Raw genomic sequence first — 17609 nt, 5'->3', positions numbered from 1 at the left:
AGTAGAGAAGTCTACCAGGCTGCTAGAGAAGGGGAAATATGATAGCGGGTACTTTGTGCGAGCGGATGTGTGCATGATAGCTCAGGTAATTACTTTCCAGCAGGCTATTCCCCCCTGTTGTTTCACCGCTATTATTTCTTCTCTCTTGGGCCTCTCTGCGGCACATAGTGCTCTTCGTCTCCGTGCCCCGGGGGGTTCCTGGGGAGATACTATAAGCTGGAGCTGGACCCAGAAACCCTCTTTCCGTTCTCTGTTTGGCAGAAATTTTCTGGGGCTCGGGCCTTCGGGCAGTGTAGGAAAGGGATCAGAAGTGTGCGCGTGGGGAGTCCGCAGAGTCTGAATCCAGTCGTCTCGTTTACTGGCCCCAAAAGCTTGGGGCAGGTTGCTCACCCTTGGCACACCTCAGTTTTGTCATCTGTAACATGGACAGCGTCACAGTGCCCCGCCGCAGCCTTCGCCGTGGGGATGGAGCTGTGGAACTTGCAGGGCCTTGCCTGGCACAGAGCAGGTGCTCAATGCACAACGACCGTGGGGTGACCTAGACGGGCCAGTTCGCTAGGTTGACAGTTCCACAAGCATGGCAGTGACAGGTCTTCTGCTGAGGCTGTGTCTCTAGTGCCTGGCACAGTGCCTGGCATGTCGCAGGAGCTCAGCGAGTTCTCTGCTCAGCGAGGGCTGTAGGAGCAGACTGACGGTCGATGGCCACCCCCTACAACGGCGGCAGGCGGCAGCCCCTGCTGTCATTTATTCCTACGTGGAGGAAGACTCGCTGATCCTTCGTCCCATGTTGTTCGCTTCCACAACCATTAAATGGCTTCTCTGAGCTTCGTCGTGGATTGAAGACCAGTGGAAAGGTTTTGTCTTTACTTATTTCTTTCAGCTAGAGGCATTTTCAGGTTTTTCCACCATGAAAATGGAAAACATTCCAACGCACCAGAGACTTGATTTCAGGAGAACAATGAGCCGTGATGGGTTCTCATAAATCCTCAAGTTGGCTCTGCTGCTTCTCCACTTAACTGGAGGTGCCAGCACAGACCCAGGGGGGCCCCGTGTGGGAGCCCAGCAGGGGGGGACGGTGGCACATCATACTTGCCCGGCCGCGGACATCACACTGCTGGCTTCCCTGCAGCCCGGGAGAGGGTCCGGATCCCAAGTGATCTCTTGACGTCGTGTGGCAGGGAACCTAGCTGTCCCCGTCTTCCACGAACAGGGCTGGGAGGTAGACACTGTGCTGTCCACCTTCCCTCCGTTTCCGTGACCAAGCCTCTGTGCCAAAGCCCTGGGACTCTGAGGTCAGGTGGCCGCTTCTGTTACACATGGGCTGTCTGAGCCAGAAGAGGTCATGGAACTTGTTTGTCCTTCCTCATCTGCAAAATGGGTGATAATAATGGCAGCCACCACGTGAGGTCTTTGGGAAGGCACAGTGAGGGTGGACACAGACCCGGTTCCTGGAGCACTTGACCTCTGTCCCCCGTAGTTAGCCGCAACAGCCCTGGTACTAGAGAAGCTAGGCCGGCTTGAGAAGTCAGTGTGTCCGTTGTGAAAGGAGTCCAGTGCTGCCTCCTTTCTAGGGGAGTTGTGAGGATAAACACGTAGGGTGCACGAAACGTTTACAACACGCCTACCATGGTTGTCGTCGGAGCTGTGTGATGATGAACTTTGTTTTTTTCGCTTTGGAATATTGGAGTTCAGCCGATAGAAATCACCACGAGTGACACGTGGTACATTGACGATGTGGTGCAACCACCATCACCCCGGTGCCGGACATTTGAGTCATCCCAAAAAGTTAGTAAGCGGTTGCTCCTTGTTCCTTCCTGTCCCTGGGCCCCGGCAGTCACCAGTGTGCATGGGCTTACCTATTCCGGATACCTCATATAAATGGAACCCAGTGATATGTGGTCTTTTTGCCTGGCTGGTGTCATTTAGCATGATGTTCGCAAAGTCCAGCCACGTGGTAGCAGATATCAGTGCCTCATTCCGTCTTACGGCTGAATAATACTCCGCTGTAGGGATGTACCACATTGGGTTTCTCGGTTCACCCTTCCGTGGACGTTTGAGTCGTTTCCGCCTTTTGCTGTTGTGCACAGTGCTGCTGTGAACATTTATATAGAAGTTTTTGTTTCAACACTGGCTTTTCAATTCTTCTGGGTATATGGTGACTTTTTACTGTATGTGGTTCAACTGCCTAGGAGAGAAAAGGAAGAAATAGTAAGAAGATAAGGTAGGAAAAAAGGGATTCCAGCTTCTGAGGGTTTCCTTTTTTGGCCGACCTCAGCCTTTTAGGGGGCAGCAAGGGCACCAGCTGCAGAGAGACATTAGTCTCGGCTTTGTTCTCAAGCTCTCGGGCCATGTCAGCACCTCACGGGCTTGGCTTCCCCGGGGAAACACCTGCTGACTGCAGCTTGCAGTGTGGTGTGCCTCGGGAAGCCAGGCCTCCTTGTCCATCCCTCAGAGGGACTGAGTAACAACAGCTCTGGGATAACCAGGCACTTCCTGTGTGCTGGGCCCTAGGCCAATAAACCTTCACACACGTGATCTCCTCAGTTCTCTACCCCCCTCAGGCCAGGACACTGAGACTCAGGATAAAGTAGCTTGCAAGTTCACACAGTAGGCTTTAGAACCAGGTCACCTGATGCCGAGCAATGTCCCTGCAGACCAGTGGCACATCTGGCTGTCACTCAGTGGGGCTCGTCTCAGCTGCACCTGCCCATTTATCTGTCTGCCTTAGCATGAAAGGGATGCCATGTGAGTTTATGAATTCCATTTCAGGAACCTGGCAGAGCCTTAGGGGTTCCATTCAGCGTTTGTCCCTGTAGGTGTTAAGCAACTATATTGTGCCAGCCGCACCTTTCTTAACGGGGGTTCCTTATGGGAACCTCAGAACACAGAAAATGATCAGAATGGCTCTTTTCTTGATTCTTGCAAGAATGGCCTATAACTAGTACCGTTTGTAATACATGGGAGAAAAGCTAATCCAAGGCATACGGTGGGTGCCTCGAGACACTAGGGGTCAATTCTCACAGAGACTGGGTCTCAATCGTCACTGTTACTCCAACATCCAGAACAGTATCTTGAAATGTAGTAGGTGTAACGGTAATGTTTGCTGACTGGATGAATGTGGGATATAGTGATATGAACAAAACAGACCTGCTCCCATCTGGCACACATCGTGTTTTACAGTTTACAACATAAACCTCTTTTATGATCCAAACCATTTAAATATTCAAGGACCAGCACTAGAAAATATTTTATCAGTGATCGATGAACTTGTAATAGCACCTTTCAGCATTATTATATGTGAACAGGTTTTCGGAATAGTCCCAGATGACAGTAAATATTTTTTTAAATTTTTTAATGTTTATTTGTTTTTAGAGTGAGAGACACAGAGCATGAGCAGGGGAGGGGCAGAGAGAGGGAGACCTAGAAATCAAAGCGGGCTCCAGGCTCTGAGCTGTCAGGACAGAGCCGGATGTGGGGCTCAAACTCATGAACCCCAAGATCATGACCTGAGCCTAAGTCGGACACTTAACTGACTGAGCCACCCAGGCGCCCCTAAATATTTTTTTAAGAAACACTATGTCAGTCACTATCAGTCAGGAACACAAGGGGAGTGGATGTAAGGTATTCCCTCTGAGTAAACACCTCAGGAATAACCGGAAATGAATGACTTTTACCCAAAGAGCAGGAAGTCTGAGTTCATAGTCCAATAAAACCTGGGAAAGTTACCCCTCCTTGAAATAGGTCTGTGCGACTCAAAGTGATACCAGTGGTCTAAAAAGCTGAATTCCTATCTAACATCAGAACTCAACACAATTTTTGGCACTTAGGCAATGCTCAAAAATGTGTGAGAGGGGAGGAAAGAAGGGAGGGAGGGCAGAAGAAAGAAATTTATTCCCCAGCCCCAACAGTAACACATTTAGTACCTACTAAGTGCTTGCTGTATACCAAGCACCCATGCTAAGTGAGTGCTTAACCTCCATGCATCATTCTCTTTATCTTCAAAACAGCCATACAAAATGTGTCCTATCATGATGCCCATTTCTCAGAATGCAAGCGTGCTCCAGGAAAGTGTTCCCGCCCAAGGTCAGACAGTCTAGTGAGGGTGGAGTTCAGCCAGTCCTGCTACACAGACTTAGTCACCTACTATACTCTGCCCTCCCTTCCCCTCCCCCCCAAATTAGAATCTGAATTGGCCATCTTCTTTAATTACGTTTCAACTTACATTGTTATTCTACTAAATCTTTTACTACCAATTGAAACTTCTCCCAGTATGGAAAGTAGGTGACAGATTTCTCTGGAGAAATCTCAAGTGAGCTGTCCTGAGGCCCCACTGGCCAAGTGGAACCTAGCGCTGTCCCAGACGCAGTTTGAGAACCATTCATCTATGTGATAAATTCTCTTTTAAAACATTTCAGAAGCTTTTGCCTCTAGCAACTGCCAAATTACAACCTCAGAGCCTGTGTCCTCTGTTTAAACAGCCTGATTTCTTGTATAACTTCTCATCAACCCTCCAAAATAAATAAACAGGCTTAGAATCTGCGAGGAAAGAAGATTCTGGATGCAGCATGCCCTCATTCCCTAGAATCAGTCTCTTGAGCCAAGAATCTGTGTCCGCTTGAGGTTTGCAGAGGTGGCTACGACGTTTGCTTTTCCACGGAGGAGTATGTGGCTTCTCTTCTGTGTTCCAATGCATTCGGATCCTATTCCGGAAAGGACAGGCTAGGGGACCTGGCAGGCTGCCCAAGGTGATCCATGACAGTCAGCTGTCCTTTGAGCTCAGGCCTGCTCTGGGACTGAAATCAGAACTGACCTGACCCTGAAGTTCCAGGGCATGGAGATGCTTGTTACATCCTGTCAGCCGCAAAATACAGAACCTAGTGCTGGAGAAGTAAGAGGAGTAACAGCAGCCTTAAGAATAGTAGTTACATTGTAGCGTTCTGCGGGCTAGGTTACCCAGTCTCTGTCTGTGGCTTTCCCCTGCCCACCATTCAGTATCCTGTCCTACAGCACTCCTAGTGCCTGTGTATCTGTATCAGCCTGGATCTTTCAGTAGCAGGCAACAGTTAATATTGTCGTATTTGACTTAATCGTCACAGCAACCCTATGAGGTAGACATCCTCATCCTCAGTTTTAAAGATGAGGGAACTGAGCTTCAAATCGCAGAAATGACACGCCCAGGGACACGCAGCCGGTAAGTGGTGGAACCGGGACTTGAACCGACATCTCTCTGGTCTCAGGCTCATTATTGTGAACACTCCACACATCAGTATATTTACTGTTGGTGCATTAGGGATGTCCATCTGGTGAAACTGGAATAGAGAAATTATTATGATGGGTCACTGCTGTCATTTGAGCAAACCCAGGGGAATGTGCAATGGTGAAAAGAACTCTGTTCTCAGCCATACACGCAGATGGAGAGTTGAGCTTATCAATAAAATTTCATTGAGTTTAGTTCTCATTTATACTCCAGCCTGTTCCCGTTGATGTGACCCTGGGCCAGTTCTTGGAAAGACAGTTGGGGGTTAACAGGCAAATATATGGGAAGGATGGTCCCAGCATAGGGAACAAAGGTCCTCATTCTGGAATGCAGTACAGACGGGCTGAGACCCTCAGAAATGAGCAGGGGGCCTCACAGACATCAAGCTGCTAGAATGTGTGTTTCAGGCCTATGCCGGACACTGAGAAAATAAAAATGAATCAGAGAAAGTTCCTGTCATCGGGTAGCTTACAGTCAAGGGACTTGAACATACGTAATTTATTCTAGGGCTAGGCACACAGGCAGGTAGGATTAGAAATGTCACACAGCGTGATGGAGGTCTGGCAAGTGGTGGGCATGCCTTTCCTCTGGCATTTCGAAGCAAAGAATATGGGGGTTTCTGTTTACTGAGCATCAGCCATGGGCCAGGGACTATGGGTGCCATACCCAAAACACACAGGTGCCTCAGGTACCATTTTTATCCCCATTTTGCAGATTAGAAAACTGAGGCTCAGCCAGCTTCAGGAATTTGCTCAAAATCAAATAGCAACAAAGTGGCAAAGATCAGGGAGAAATTTCTGCAGACACAGCTTCCGTTGTAGCCAAGTTTTGGTTGTCTCCCGTAGATCACGTTTACTCTTAAGATTCAGTCTTTCTGTGTCCTCCAAAGCAGGCCTCTTCTTGCCCAAAAGCAAATCAAGTAACTGGCTGTAATCAGTCATCGTAAGGGGATGCAGAATTTGGTTAACCAAATGTTCTGCTCATTTGAGATGTCTCGTGGCATATGAGGACAACCAGATTTCAGAAAATTAAAATACAATCAAACAGACTTCACATGCACACACACGCGCTCACACACACAAGGCTGAATGGCAATTTAGTTCTGCATTCATGATTCCAGCAGTGTTCCAGGATCAGGCATGGCCTCCGGGGCGCTGATTCTTGTCAGTTACCTTTCCATTACAGCCGTCTGCAGGAAGGGCTGACATGTTAAGAGTTCCCACTGATGGAAAGTCAGATAAACTGCCTCTTAGAATGGCTTATGTATGTTTAAAATGAAAAATGTGTGTCTTACAAGTGTTCTGTGAAAGCGTTGAGGCTTTGAGAAATGGTTTGCCAGTTCCTGCCAATGCAGTGAGCATGTTTTAATTCTGCATCGGTTTCTCTGGTAACAGAAAGATAAATCCAATCAAAAGTGACTGAGTTTTATTAGCCAGGTGGCTCCCCAGTTTGCTGCCCGCCTGTGTGGAGGGGAAGAGCTGTTCCCCTGGTGTCTCCAGGATGCTCGGTGCCTTATTTCACCTGGCAGTTCACTCCATATCATAAGAATCTACGTGTCTGTCTGCCTTCTCCACTGTCCTCTGCGCTCCTGGAGGACAGAGACCATGACCACCTTATCTACTGCTGTTCCAGGTATCTGGCACCTGCCCTGTCAGGGAGTAAGAAATCATGTTTCCAGGAGAGCACAGTTTTATGCGAGTTTTCAAAGTCACAGGAAACACAGAACATTTAGAAAACTTCAAATAATGCCAGAGATTCAGCAGCCAGGCCAGCTCACGAGCCACTTTATACACCTTGCTAAGGAGTTAAGAGCATTGTCCTACAGGGGACAAAGTACCACTGAAGGGTATTAAGTAGAGAGGGGATACGAGCAGACTTAGGTTCTAGAAAAATCCTGCAGCTGCTTTCCGGAGGATGGATTAGAGTGGAATCTGAAAGCTGGGGCAGCATTTTATCCAGTTCACTCTTCCTTGGGTACCAACAGTGGCTGTAAGTACGCCCACAGGGCCGAGGAAGAAATACAGTACCTAGATCTTTCCATACATTTCCCACTGTGTCTTCGCAGAAGTGGGTCTCACTCCTCGTTTTGGCTCTATAAGATCAATCAGTGATTGCCCTTCTCTTATCTCCAGTGCTTTTGCTCTTGGCTCGTCTGCGGAGAACCCTGAACTTGACCTTTCTTTGTGTTGTTCTGGAATTCTGGCCTTCCTGAGAGATTTGCTAGTAGACAAGAAGACTTGGTAAGGTCCAAGCAAAACCTGCCTGGAGGGTCATGGACAGAGCATCGACAGGATCTTCCCCCCTCTCCCCAACACCCAAAAAGAAATAAGCCATATGGAAAAATGGGTTTGAATCCATCTGTGAGCCAGAATGCAGCAAGAGAAACCCAGTGGCTAGGGCTCTGATTTTAGACCAGCGCAGCAGAAAGGCCCACACTTAGGAGGCCATATCTGTGTCACCTTCTGACATGCAGTGTGTGTTCGACGATGGGTCCCCTTAGAAGGTGGCTGCAGTTTCAGGTGCCTGTGTCCTGCCTGGCTGTCCTTGGAAAGAAACGGAGGGCACTCCTAAAGCTGATCCAGCACGAGGAGATCAGGATTGCAAAGAGTCATGTTTTGGGCCTGGAGTGCGAAGGTCCAAGTCTGTAGTCCACCTTCCTGCAAGACTTTAGCCAAGTCATTAAATCTCTTTGTGTCCTACTTTATTCATGTATCAACTAGTTCCTGTGTGATGGGGGAATTGTGGGTGAAAGGGGGAGGCATAGTTAACACAATCAGCAACACAGGCATGGTTCCTGCAATCGTTACTAAGTGTTTTCTGACTGCCTCACGTTCCCCTCCCCCCCTCCAGTTCAAAGACACAGGGAAAAGCATGTCCAGTAGAGGAAACATTGTGGTCAAAGGCAGGGACATACATACAAGTGAATGACAGAGCTCTCTGCCTTGATGGCCACGAGCCCTGCACGCCAGTGCTCCCCTGGGGCATTTATTAAGAACGACGGCAATTATTTGTTGCACATCTAGTGTCAAGTCCAGGAAGAACAGACCGGAATTAGATCCAGTGCCCACCCATCTCACAACTATAGCCAGGCTCCTGAAAAGTATTGTCCAAGGTGCCCTGGTTGAAAATCCCTGTGCTATTAACAGACAGATGGGCACCAGCTGGAGCAGCTGCCCCGGGCACTGAATAGTTCTGCACTCCCCACACCACACACACACACACACACACACACATACACACACCTCGCTGCCTGACGGAGGCTCATTCCTGTCCCACTGGCTGTTGGTCCCATGGGGAAGCCAGAAGGCCCTTGCTAGTCCTGCTTAGCCTGCCAAAGAAGCCCACCAGCCTCCCCAGGACAACGCCCCCACCCCTTTCATCACCTTTGCCATTTCCTTCCCCCTCCCCATATTCCTGGGAGCCCACTGGCTTGGTTCCTGCGTGGTGGCGTGAGCCCCGTCCTGGCTCTGGGCGTAGCCTCAGTCTATGTAGTGTGCCTTTCTAAAAGCAAAGAGACACTAAAAAGTGCCCTTTGCACGAACAATGCCGCATCTGGGAACTGAATCCTACAGAAAGCTATCAGACCCACATACGGGAAAGAGAAACGCTCAAGGAGGTTCCTAGGAGCGGTATCTGTAAGGGAAGCAAACAACATAAATGTCCATCACTAGGAGACTGGCTGTGTCCCTTCCATGAGATTCTGTGTCACCCTTAGAAGGATGAAGTCTACTTTATGTGCCGATTAGACAGATCAGCATGATAGATCCTTACATAAAAAAGCCATGGACACACACGCTCCCCTTTTTGTAATAACAAGGGGTGTGAGTGTCCCAGCACCTGCTTCATAGGGGTGCCGTGAGGACTAAGTGGGTTAACAGATGCAGAGTGCTGTGGAGAGTGGTCCCCACTGCAGGCCCTCAAGTGTTAGATGCTGTTCTTTCTGTTGCTCTTGCCATTAATTGGTCTGTCTTGCTGTGGGCTAAGCTGCAGGATGGTAATTTCAGAAGCATAGGGAAGGGTTACGTGCTTCCCCCAGCATGGTTTTCTGCACTCTTGGGCTCCTCAGAAAAGGACGAGTATGACGTTTTTCTGGGGTCACATGGCTTTCAGCAGACGTGTATGCCACCAGCTCAAGTTGGTTCGCCAGGACCATCTGATATTTATTTATTTAATCTTTTGAGAGAGAGAGAGCGCGCATGGGCACGTGAGCAGGGAAGGGGCAAAGAAAGAGAGAGAGAGAGAGAGAGAGAGAGAGAGAGTGAGTGAGTCCCAAGCAGGCTCCATGACCAGCGCAGAGCCCAATGCAGGGCTCCAACGTGAGTTCATGACCTGAGACGAAATCAATAATTGGACGCTTAAGTGACTGAGCCACTCAGGTGTCCCAGGACCATCTGATTTTAAAACTGAAACATCTGTGTCCTGGATCCCCTCTCAGGGCTGGACAAACCGGGACAGCTGACTGCTCTCCATATGCCCCTGGTGGCCCAGGTGCTTTAGGAGGTACCCAGATACGTAGTCATTATTGCTTTTCATGTGTAACGGGGGGGGGGGGGGGTGGGGGGGGGGCGGGGGGACATAAAAATGGTGTATCGGAATTACTCAGCCTCGAAACAGAAATACACGTTATGACATGGATATACCTTCAGAACGTTGTGCTAAGGGGGAAAATAACCAGTCGCAAAAAGACAACTACTGTATGATCCCCCTTATAGGAGGTTCCTGGAGTTTGACTCCTCTATGAATGTGTTCATGGAGACAGGAAGCAGAACAGGGGCTTCCAGCGGCTGGGGGAGGGGGAAATGGAGAGTTCTTGTTTTAATGGGTACAGGGTTTCAGCTTTGCCAGATAGAAAGCGTTCTGGAGAGGTATGGTGGTTGATGGTTGCAGAGCAGTACGAAGGTACTTAATACGACTGAACTGTTAACACGTAAAAATGGTTACGATGGCAGATTTTCTGTTAGGTGTATTTTACCAGAATTTAAGATTTGTAAAAAAAAAAAGTACATCACATACTGCAAATATTGTCACATAGGGTAAAGCTGAAGCGCTATTGAATTGAACGTTAAATTGAACATGCGTCTGAAAGAACCGTGCAGATGATAGAGCAGTGGAAGAAGCTGGGGAAATACGGCGTGTTTATTCTGAGCTCACATTGAAGGTGCCTCCATCCTCAGCACGATCAGCTTGCCCAGTGCCCTGGTCCTCCACCCCCTGCCACCCACACACATTTCTGATCCTCACATGGCCCACCCGCCGCATCCACGAGGCCTCGATCTGGTGCCCCCGGGGTCTGCACACACCCGGCAGCATCAGCGGGTGGAAGTCTTGAGTCCTGACATTCACAAAAACTCTGTGCTTAGCTTTTGCCTTGCCGGTCGTCGGGAGTACCTCTGGCAGATTCTTCTCAGCATCCTGTATCAGAGAAGGGGGTTCTGGGCCACAGCCTGGTAGGCAGGAGGAACGTAGAGCAGTTGAGGGCTGGCTCAGTGTTGTGCTCTTTCTAAGTGGAGGCTGAGAAGGTCCCCGTTCCCTCCTCGCCATGTCTCAGGCTGCCAGGAGGCAGGCTTGGCTGTGACTGGGCTCCCGGGTACTAGAGGGACCTGAGAGCTGAGTGTGTCCTCATGCCCAGAACCATTATGCATCTTAGACACACACAGTGTCGAGGTGGCCCCCCGGGAGCCAGCTCCTAACTCTCACACCAGCCGGGAGAGGAGACAGGTCCGTTCGATGGGGCATTTCCCAAACCATGCTCCACAGGGCATCCCCTGGGGCTTAAGCACAGAAAGCTTTCCAAGTTCAAATCTGGCTGGGTCATTATACTGCTGTCTCCAGTTCAAAATGTCTTAAGCTTCTGATATTCAAGATGGCAATAATAATACTATTAAATAACAGCTAACATTTATCAAGGGCTTACTATATGCCCGGTGCTACAGCACAGATCTTCAGGCATTATTTTATTTAATACTCCCAACACCTGAGGCTTACTGAGACGAAAGTAACTCACTGCAAGTCCAGGCTTTCAGGAGCCGGCCTTAGGGAAAAGATGAAGAAGGAAAAGAGGAAGAGAATTAACTACCATATTCATGCTTCACTTAAAGCAGCCCTTCTTAAACTTTAAAGGGCACACGCATCCCCTGGGAATCCTGTTAGAATGCAGAATTTGACTCAGTAGGTCGGAGGTGGAGCCTGAGTTACTGCATTCATCCAAAGACCAGGCTCTGAATAGGGGGGCATTTGGGCACCTACACCTGGCATGGAACTCATTCATTCACTTGTTCATTTGTTCACTCATTCATTCACTCATTCGTTCACTCGTTCATTCATTTATTCATTCGTTTACTCATTTGTTCACTCATTCCTTCCTTGCTTCATTCATTCATTCACTCATTCATTTATGCAAACAGTCTAGTAGCAAAGGGCATGACACTCTCTGACATCTGGATCCAGATTCTAATCCTGACGCTGTGCTTCACTAAGCGGCAATTTTTGAGTCTCAGTTGCCCATCTGTAAATTGGGAATGAAACTCGCATTTTATAGAGTTTTTGTGAATATTAAATGCAATAAGATGTGGCAAACATCTGCTCCAGGGTCTGGGGCATGGTGGACAATTTCATAAATGGTCGTGGTTTAAAGCTTATTTCAAAAAAAAATTTAATGTTTATATTTGAGAGAAAGAGACAGAGCGTGAGCAGAGGAGGGGCAGAGAGAGAGGGAGACACAGAATCCAAAGCAGGCTCCAAGCTTTGAGCTGTCAGCACAGAGCCCAACCTGAGGCTCGAACTCATGAGCCATGAGATCATGACCTGAGCCAAAGTCAGACACTTACCCAACTGAGCCACCCAGGCAGCCCCTTTTTTTAAATTTTTTTTAATGTTTGGAGCTTATTTATCATTCACTTATTCCCTCATTTTAACAAAGATTTTCACATGGTTCCAATAAGTTTGTTTATATTATAGCCAATTTATTAATTGAAATAAATGACTTATTTATTAAAATAAATCACTTATTTTAACATTTACTTATTTACGTATTTCCACAAAGACATCCCAGTGGCCACGAAGGCTGCCAGTGAGGGGCCTAGAGTCACAGTCATAGAGGAGTGGCTGTGGACGAAGAAACATGTCTCCTAATGGTTTTCACAAGAGGTAGGGACAGGCACAAGTGATGAGTGGTGGGAGCCACTTGGCACATGACTCCACCAGAAGAGGAAGAGTGAGAAACGTATGTGGTGGGGAAAGAGGGAGAGAGAGAGGCTGGAACTGGGTAAAATGTCAACAGATCGCAAGCTGTTAATTATCTGAGGAGAACTAAATATTATGTAGGCAATTATAGACAGACGTTGGAAAGCAGTGATAGGAAAGTTGGGCCCCAGCCGAATTGCGTGTCCCCTTGAAGAAGGGCTGGGAGACTGGTTTCAGTGTGCAGAGCAAGCTTTTTACTCTGAGAGAGAGGGAGAGTGAGGGGGCCGGTGGAGGGAGCCCAGGGAGGGGGAGCTAGGGGTCCCCTCGACCCCGCCAGTCCAGCCAAGCCAGGCACACAGCACTTTGCTTTGAAAGGCAGCCTTACCCCACCCCCACCCCACCCCCGCATTCTCCCTCCCCGGGCTCTGGGCCTGGAATCCGCAGCCCCCTCCCCAGCCGCCCTCCCTCCCCCAAGATGTCATCTTTTGAGACGATTTCATGTGGAAGCATCGCTAAGTAAATTCGCTAAATGCCTATTCATCCCCGTCAGATGGGGACTCGGTGAAGCGGTAAATGTGAAAATGGCCCCAGCTCAGGGCCCTGAAAGGCGCTTTCTGGGGTTGCCAAATGGAGCTGCAGCCACTGACCCTGGGAGGCCTGAGGCTTCGCGCACGGGGGCCCAGGAGCCCCGGCCCGGCCCCTTCAATCCTCCCTCTGAGGCCGCTGAGAGGCCCTATTTATTATTCCTGCTGCCAGGGACCCATTCAGAGGTTAACTTGTCCCCGTATTCATCAGGACGACGATAATGAACTGTCCCAGAGTGGCAAGGGGGTTGGTAAACAGGAACTGCTGAGACACAGAGATCGAATGGGCCTCTTGAGGGTTTGGAAAGAGAGATTGCTTTCATTTTTTTTTTTTTTATGGGCTGATCTTGTTCCCACCTCTCCCCGCAACTTCGGGAGGCCCTTTGCCCATGGCTGTCTGTAACTTGGTATGAGGCACACGTGGGCTTTACCTTGGAGCATGTGGGCAGGATTGTCCACACACGAGATGCACCGTTTTGCAGATGCGTGGGGTTAGCCATTTGGCTGCATCCCTGGAATTTACCTCTGTGCGCCTCGGCAGGGCTTGGCTTGCGTGTTCCTATCGGATTTACTTCAGTGTGGACAGGGGTCTCTCTGCTACCGCCAGAATGGCCGGCTGTGTATTGGTGTTCATTTCAGTAATAGGATGGGACACCGGCAGGGCTCGTTTTCACTGCAGCGTCCCTTGACTGCTTTGTGCCCCCTCCGCTGGAATTATGAGTTGGTCAGCATGCATCTTCCAATCACAGAATAGGGGCTTGCAGTGGTGCGGCTGCAGGGAGTTGCAGGGAAATGAAGAGTGAGGCGTGGGGGTTGCTTAGACCAGATGGTGGCAGGTGGAAGGAGCAAAGCACTTTGCATTTATTGCGCACCTACTATATGCCCTTTAAATATTTCCAGCTATCCATTCGTTATATACGTACTGAGAGCCTACTGTCTGCTGGGCAGTCAGGGGGGTTCAGAGAAGGCTACCACCCAGATGTTAAATTACTCACCCTTGGGTCAGGAGTGGAGCTGGGATCTGCCTCTAGACCCTTCTGCTTCTAGAGCCCAGGCATTGCTTTCTAAGGCACCTACCTGCCCCCCAAAGTTCTGAGAGCCTCCATTCGGTTCCAGGAGTGTCCTTCCTTTCCACCGCCTCCATCTGGTCTCCCACTTTGAAACAATGGTTAACCCTTTCCTTCTAAGTAAAAATTCCTGAGCAGAGCAGATGATAAAGGAGCTGTCACTTCAGCACCGTTTACCTGTTTGGGTTTATTCAGCAGAAGAGGCGACTGCATTTCTGGCAGATGGAGACCCGTGTGACTGCCTTTTAAAATACTGTCACAGCTGTATGCACAAGCTGATTAGCTGTGACTACACTGCCTGCACCGAGATTGATGGCGATAAATTTGGGATAACAATACTGGGAACGACGTCATCTGTTTCAATCGCACTTCATATTTTTTAAAGCTCTCTCAATTGGTAGCCCACTGGTTATTCAAGGACTTAGTATTTATTCATCCAGCAACCATTAATGTAGCTCCTACCATGTGCTAGTGAGGAGCAAGTCCCACTAGGTTCTGTCCTGATGGAGCTTACATCATAACGTAAACAAGTTTAACACTTGCAGGTGACAATAAAATAGTAATGGAAATAAAGGGATATGATAAAGATGGGGGTGGGGGAGGCTGATGCCACATTAGGTTGGGTGGCCAGAAAAGGCGTCTCTGAAGAGGTTACATTTGAAAGGAGACCTGGATGATAACAGCAAGCCAGACCTGGAAAGATACAAGGCAGAATTTCCCAAGGACAGCACGTGCAAAGACCCTGAGATTGCTGTGTATCGCATTGAGCTACACACTAATGACTTACTGTTTGCCACGCCCAGTGCTGAGCACTGGAGATTCCAGAACAGCTAAGGTAGTATGCTTATACTCAAAGAGTGTACAGGCTATAGGATAGGTAAGATACAAACACGCTAATATCCCCTTTTAATGTAGTGTGGTAAGCCTAGAGTGGTGACCCATGAAAGAAGATGCTTTATTAGCCTGTATGGACCTTATTTCTGTGACCACGAAGGGAGCCAAGACTCAGAAAGTGTCCATGGTCTCTGGAGGACCCTGACCTTCCTCTTGGTTTGTTTCCACAGGACGAATGACCAGCTGGTGGCATTTCTCTCCCGATACCGAGATATGAATTTCCTGAAGTCACACGGCCGGGACAATGCAAGGTAGCAAGCACATCCTCCCCCTACCCATGTGCAAAATGGAAATGAAAACCGGAGTGATCATTTTGGGGCTTCCTTTGAGGCTAGCCTAGAGGAAAGCAGAGGACAGGAGGAAGGCATGGCTCGGGTGGGCCCCTGCCCCTTCCATGTCGGGTCTGCAGCAGTCTTTCCCGTCAGCCAAGGATAGGGATAATAGTAAATGCATCTCCTCTCGTAATAGCCCTTTACACACCCCCCCCCCCAAACACACACTGAGCACTTTCCTGGGTCCATTATCTCATTATGGCAACCCTTTGAGGTAAGTAGGGCAGCCATTGTTCATTCCCACTTTATTGGTGGGATGACTGAGCCCCATAATTTAAGTGATGGCTCCAGATCATTCATTGGGTCAGCCATTCAGCAAACACTCACCCAGTGCCAAGCATGTGCCAGGCACCCTTCTAGAGCTGAACAAGACAAAATCCTCATTCTCATGGAACTTACTTCCTGGTGAAAAAGAGTCTCATTCCAGCATGGAGTTGAGCTCATATATCCTGATTCCCACCCTTTGCCCTCACCAGTGCCTCACTCTTGCTGCCCAAGACATTGGCAGGGATTCAAGGCACCAAGAAGCCCAATCTGGATCCACAAATAGCATGCTGCAGTCCCACTTTCAGCGGAGTCAATATCTCTGTGGCCAGAGATCAGCTACGAGGGATTCAGTCTCAAGCGCCCCCTTTAGGGGAGATCACATGATAGGCCTCACCGTCCTGATGGCAAACACCATTAAAAAAAAACCAGCCCAGATCACTGACATGCTGGCAGCTTTTTCTAGCTTTGAACTCAGACCATAACCTGGCAGCACATGGGATAATTTTAGCTCGTTAATGTGTTTTGTTTGGTTTGGCTCTTGTGTTGGTTTTGTTTTGTTTTGTTTCAGTTCAAGTGCTCCATTTGAAAATGAATAGCCCCATTTAAAAATAGCAATGTTTCCCAGGCACATCCAGCTCATCTTAAAAGATCCAAAGGTCCACTGACTCTGGGCCTCAGGTTTCTCATTGGAGGCTATCACCTGGGTCATAGACAAAGCCCGTGTTCTCCTGTCCTCTCCTGTGCCCCTTCCCTACCTGGCCCCCACTGGCGTTTCAGTTTGTAGTCTGCTTCAGGCGTTCTGTGCAACTGCTGACTGACCTGCCCTCTGGCTGGCTCTGTAACTCAGTTTACCGAGTTACCTACGGCAGGGGGGGGGGGGAGGGGACCAGAAGGTAGCCTTGAGCTCCATCTCCTGAGCTCTCCAGATGTAACCCCAGAATCCTTTGTTGTGTCATTGCCTAAATTCTAACTCTGATTTCATCCAGCTGTTTATAGCTTGTTCCCATCCTACTGACAGCCTGCATTTTTTACATTTAGAAGGAGCCCCCAGACTTGAGGATGCTCTGTAAATCAGCATGATTTACAGATTAGCGTGAGCATGTTCCCACCGCTAAAGGGAGAGAGGCCTGGGTAAATCAAGAATTACAGCCACTGTGTGATGTGTTCCTGATAAGTGCCCTTGCTCCACTGACCTTTTCCCTGTGGGATCCAATTTCATTCTTAGGGCCACTCAATGCAAAATAAGAATCATTATCCCCATTTGTCAGGAGAAGAAAGGGGTTTTGGGGAGTCTAAATGATTTTCCCAAGGTTACACAACTGGTAAGTGTTAGAATTTGAACCCAGTTCTCTGACCCCAAAGCCCATGGGAGCAAGGTGGAGCTGAACAAGATTCCATTCAGGTGTTAGTTATCAAAACTGGCCCAGATGTTAGTGTCTAGGCCCTTAGGTTACCTCCAGGTAACCAAGTAATACGTGTTTTGTGCAAAGTTGTTTCATCAGAAAGGAGCCCATTGTAATTTGATAGACTTGTGTCTGGATTATTATCCACCCTGGTATTATTATTCCTGCCTAGTTGGTATTTATTCTCTGTCCACTATTTCTAGGCCCAGTGCTTGGGACTGGGTATGTAGCACAGAGGTTAAAAGCGTGGGCCTTGAGGTTGTACTTCCTGGATCAGAGTCCTGCTCTGCCATGTCCTAGCTATGTTGCATTGGACAGGTGTCTTAACCCCTCTGAGCCTGTTCCCTTACCTTTATAGTGGAAATAACAATAGACCTACACTCTTGGGGTTGAGAGGATTAAATGAGATGCTGCATATAAAGCATCCACCATATAGTAGATGCCCTATGTGATGGTGGTGATGATGATGGTGATGTCATGGCTATGATAAGTGTAGGATGAAAATATTGTGGTGGGAGAAATAAATAGATGGTGTTTGGGCCAGAGTTACTCCGCTGGGTGTGTGAATACCTGTCTGGTGGATGTGCATCAGTAGCTGACAGGTAATACCCACATGACACAGA

The 17609-nt window shown here is 48.7% G+C and overlaps 1 protein-coding gene across 2 annotated transcripts in view; it reads left to right on the top strand.

The window, feature by feature from the left end:
* The window catches only part of XYLT1 (xylosyltransferase 1), a 311204-nt gene that overhangs the window by 247967 nt on the left and 45628 nt on the right, over positions 1-17609 (top strand). For both annotated transcript variants that reach the window (XM_047837663.1, XM_047837664.1), the window contains exon 6: positions 15155-15235. In XM_047837663.1, coding sequence (XP_047693619.1) covers positions 15155-15235 — 81 coding nt within the window. The remainder of the gene's footprint in view (positions 1-15154; positions 15236-17609) is intronic.

This window comes from Prionailurus viverrinus, chromosome E3 (genome assembly GCF_022837055.1).
Source record: "Prionailurus viverrinus isolate Anna chromosome E3, UM_Priviv_1.0, whole genome shotgun sequence".
NCBI lineage: Eukaryota > Metazoa > Chordata > Mammalia > Carnivora > Felidae > Prionailurus > Prionailurus viverrinus.
The sequence above is the reverse complement of the archived record's forward strand: the minus strand, read 5'-3'. Positions and strand labels throughout refer to the sequence as shown.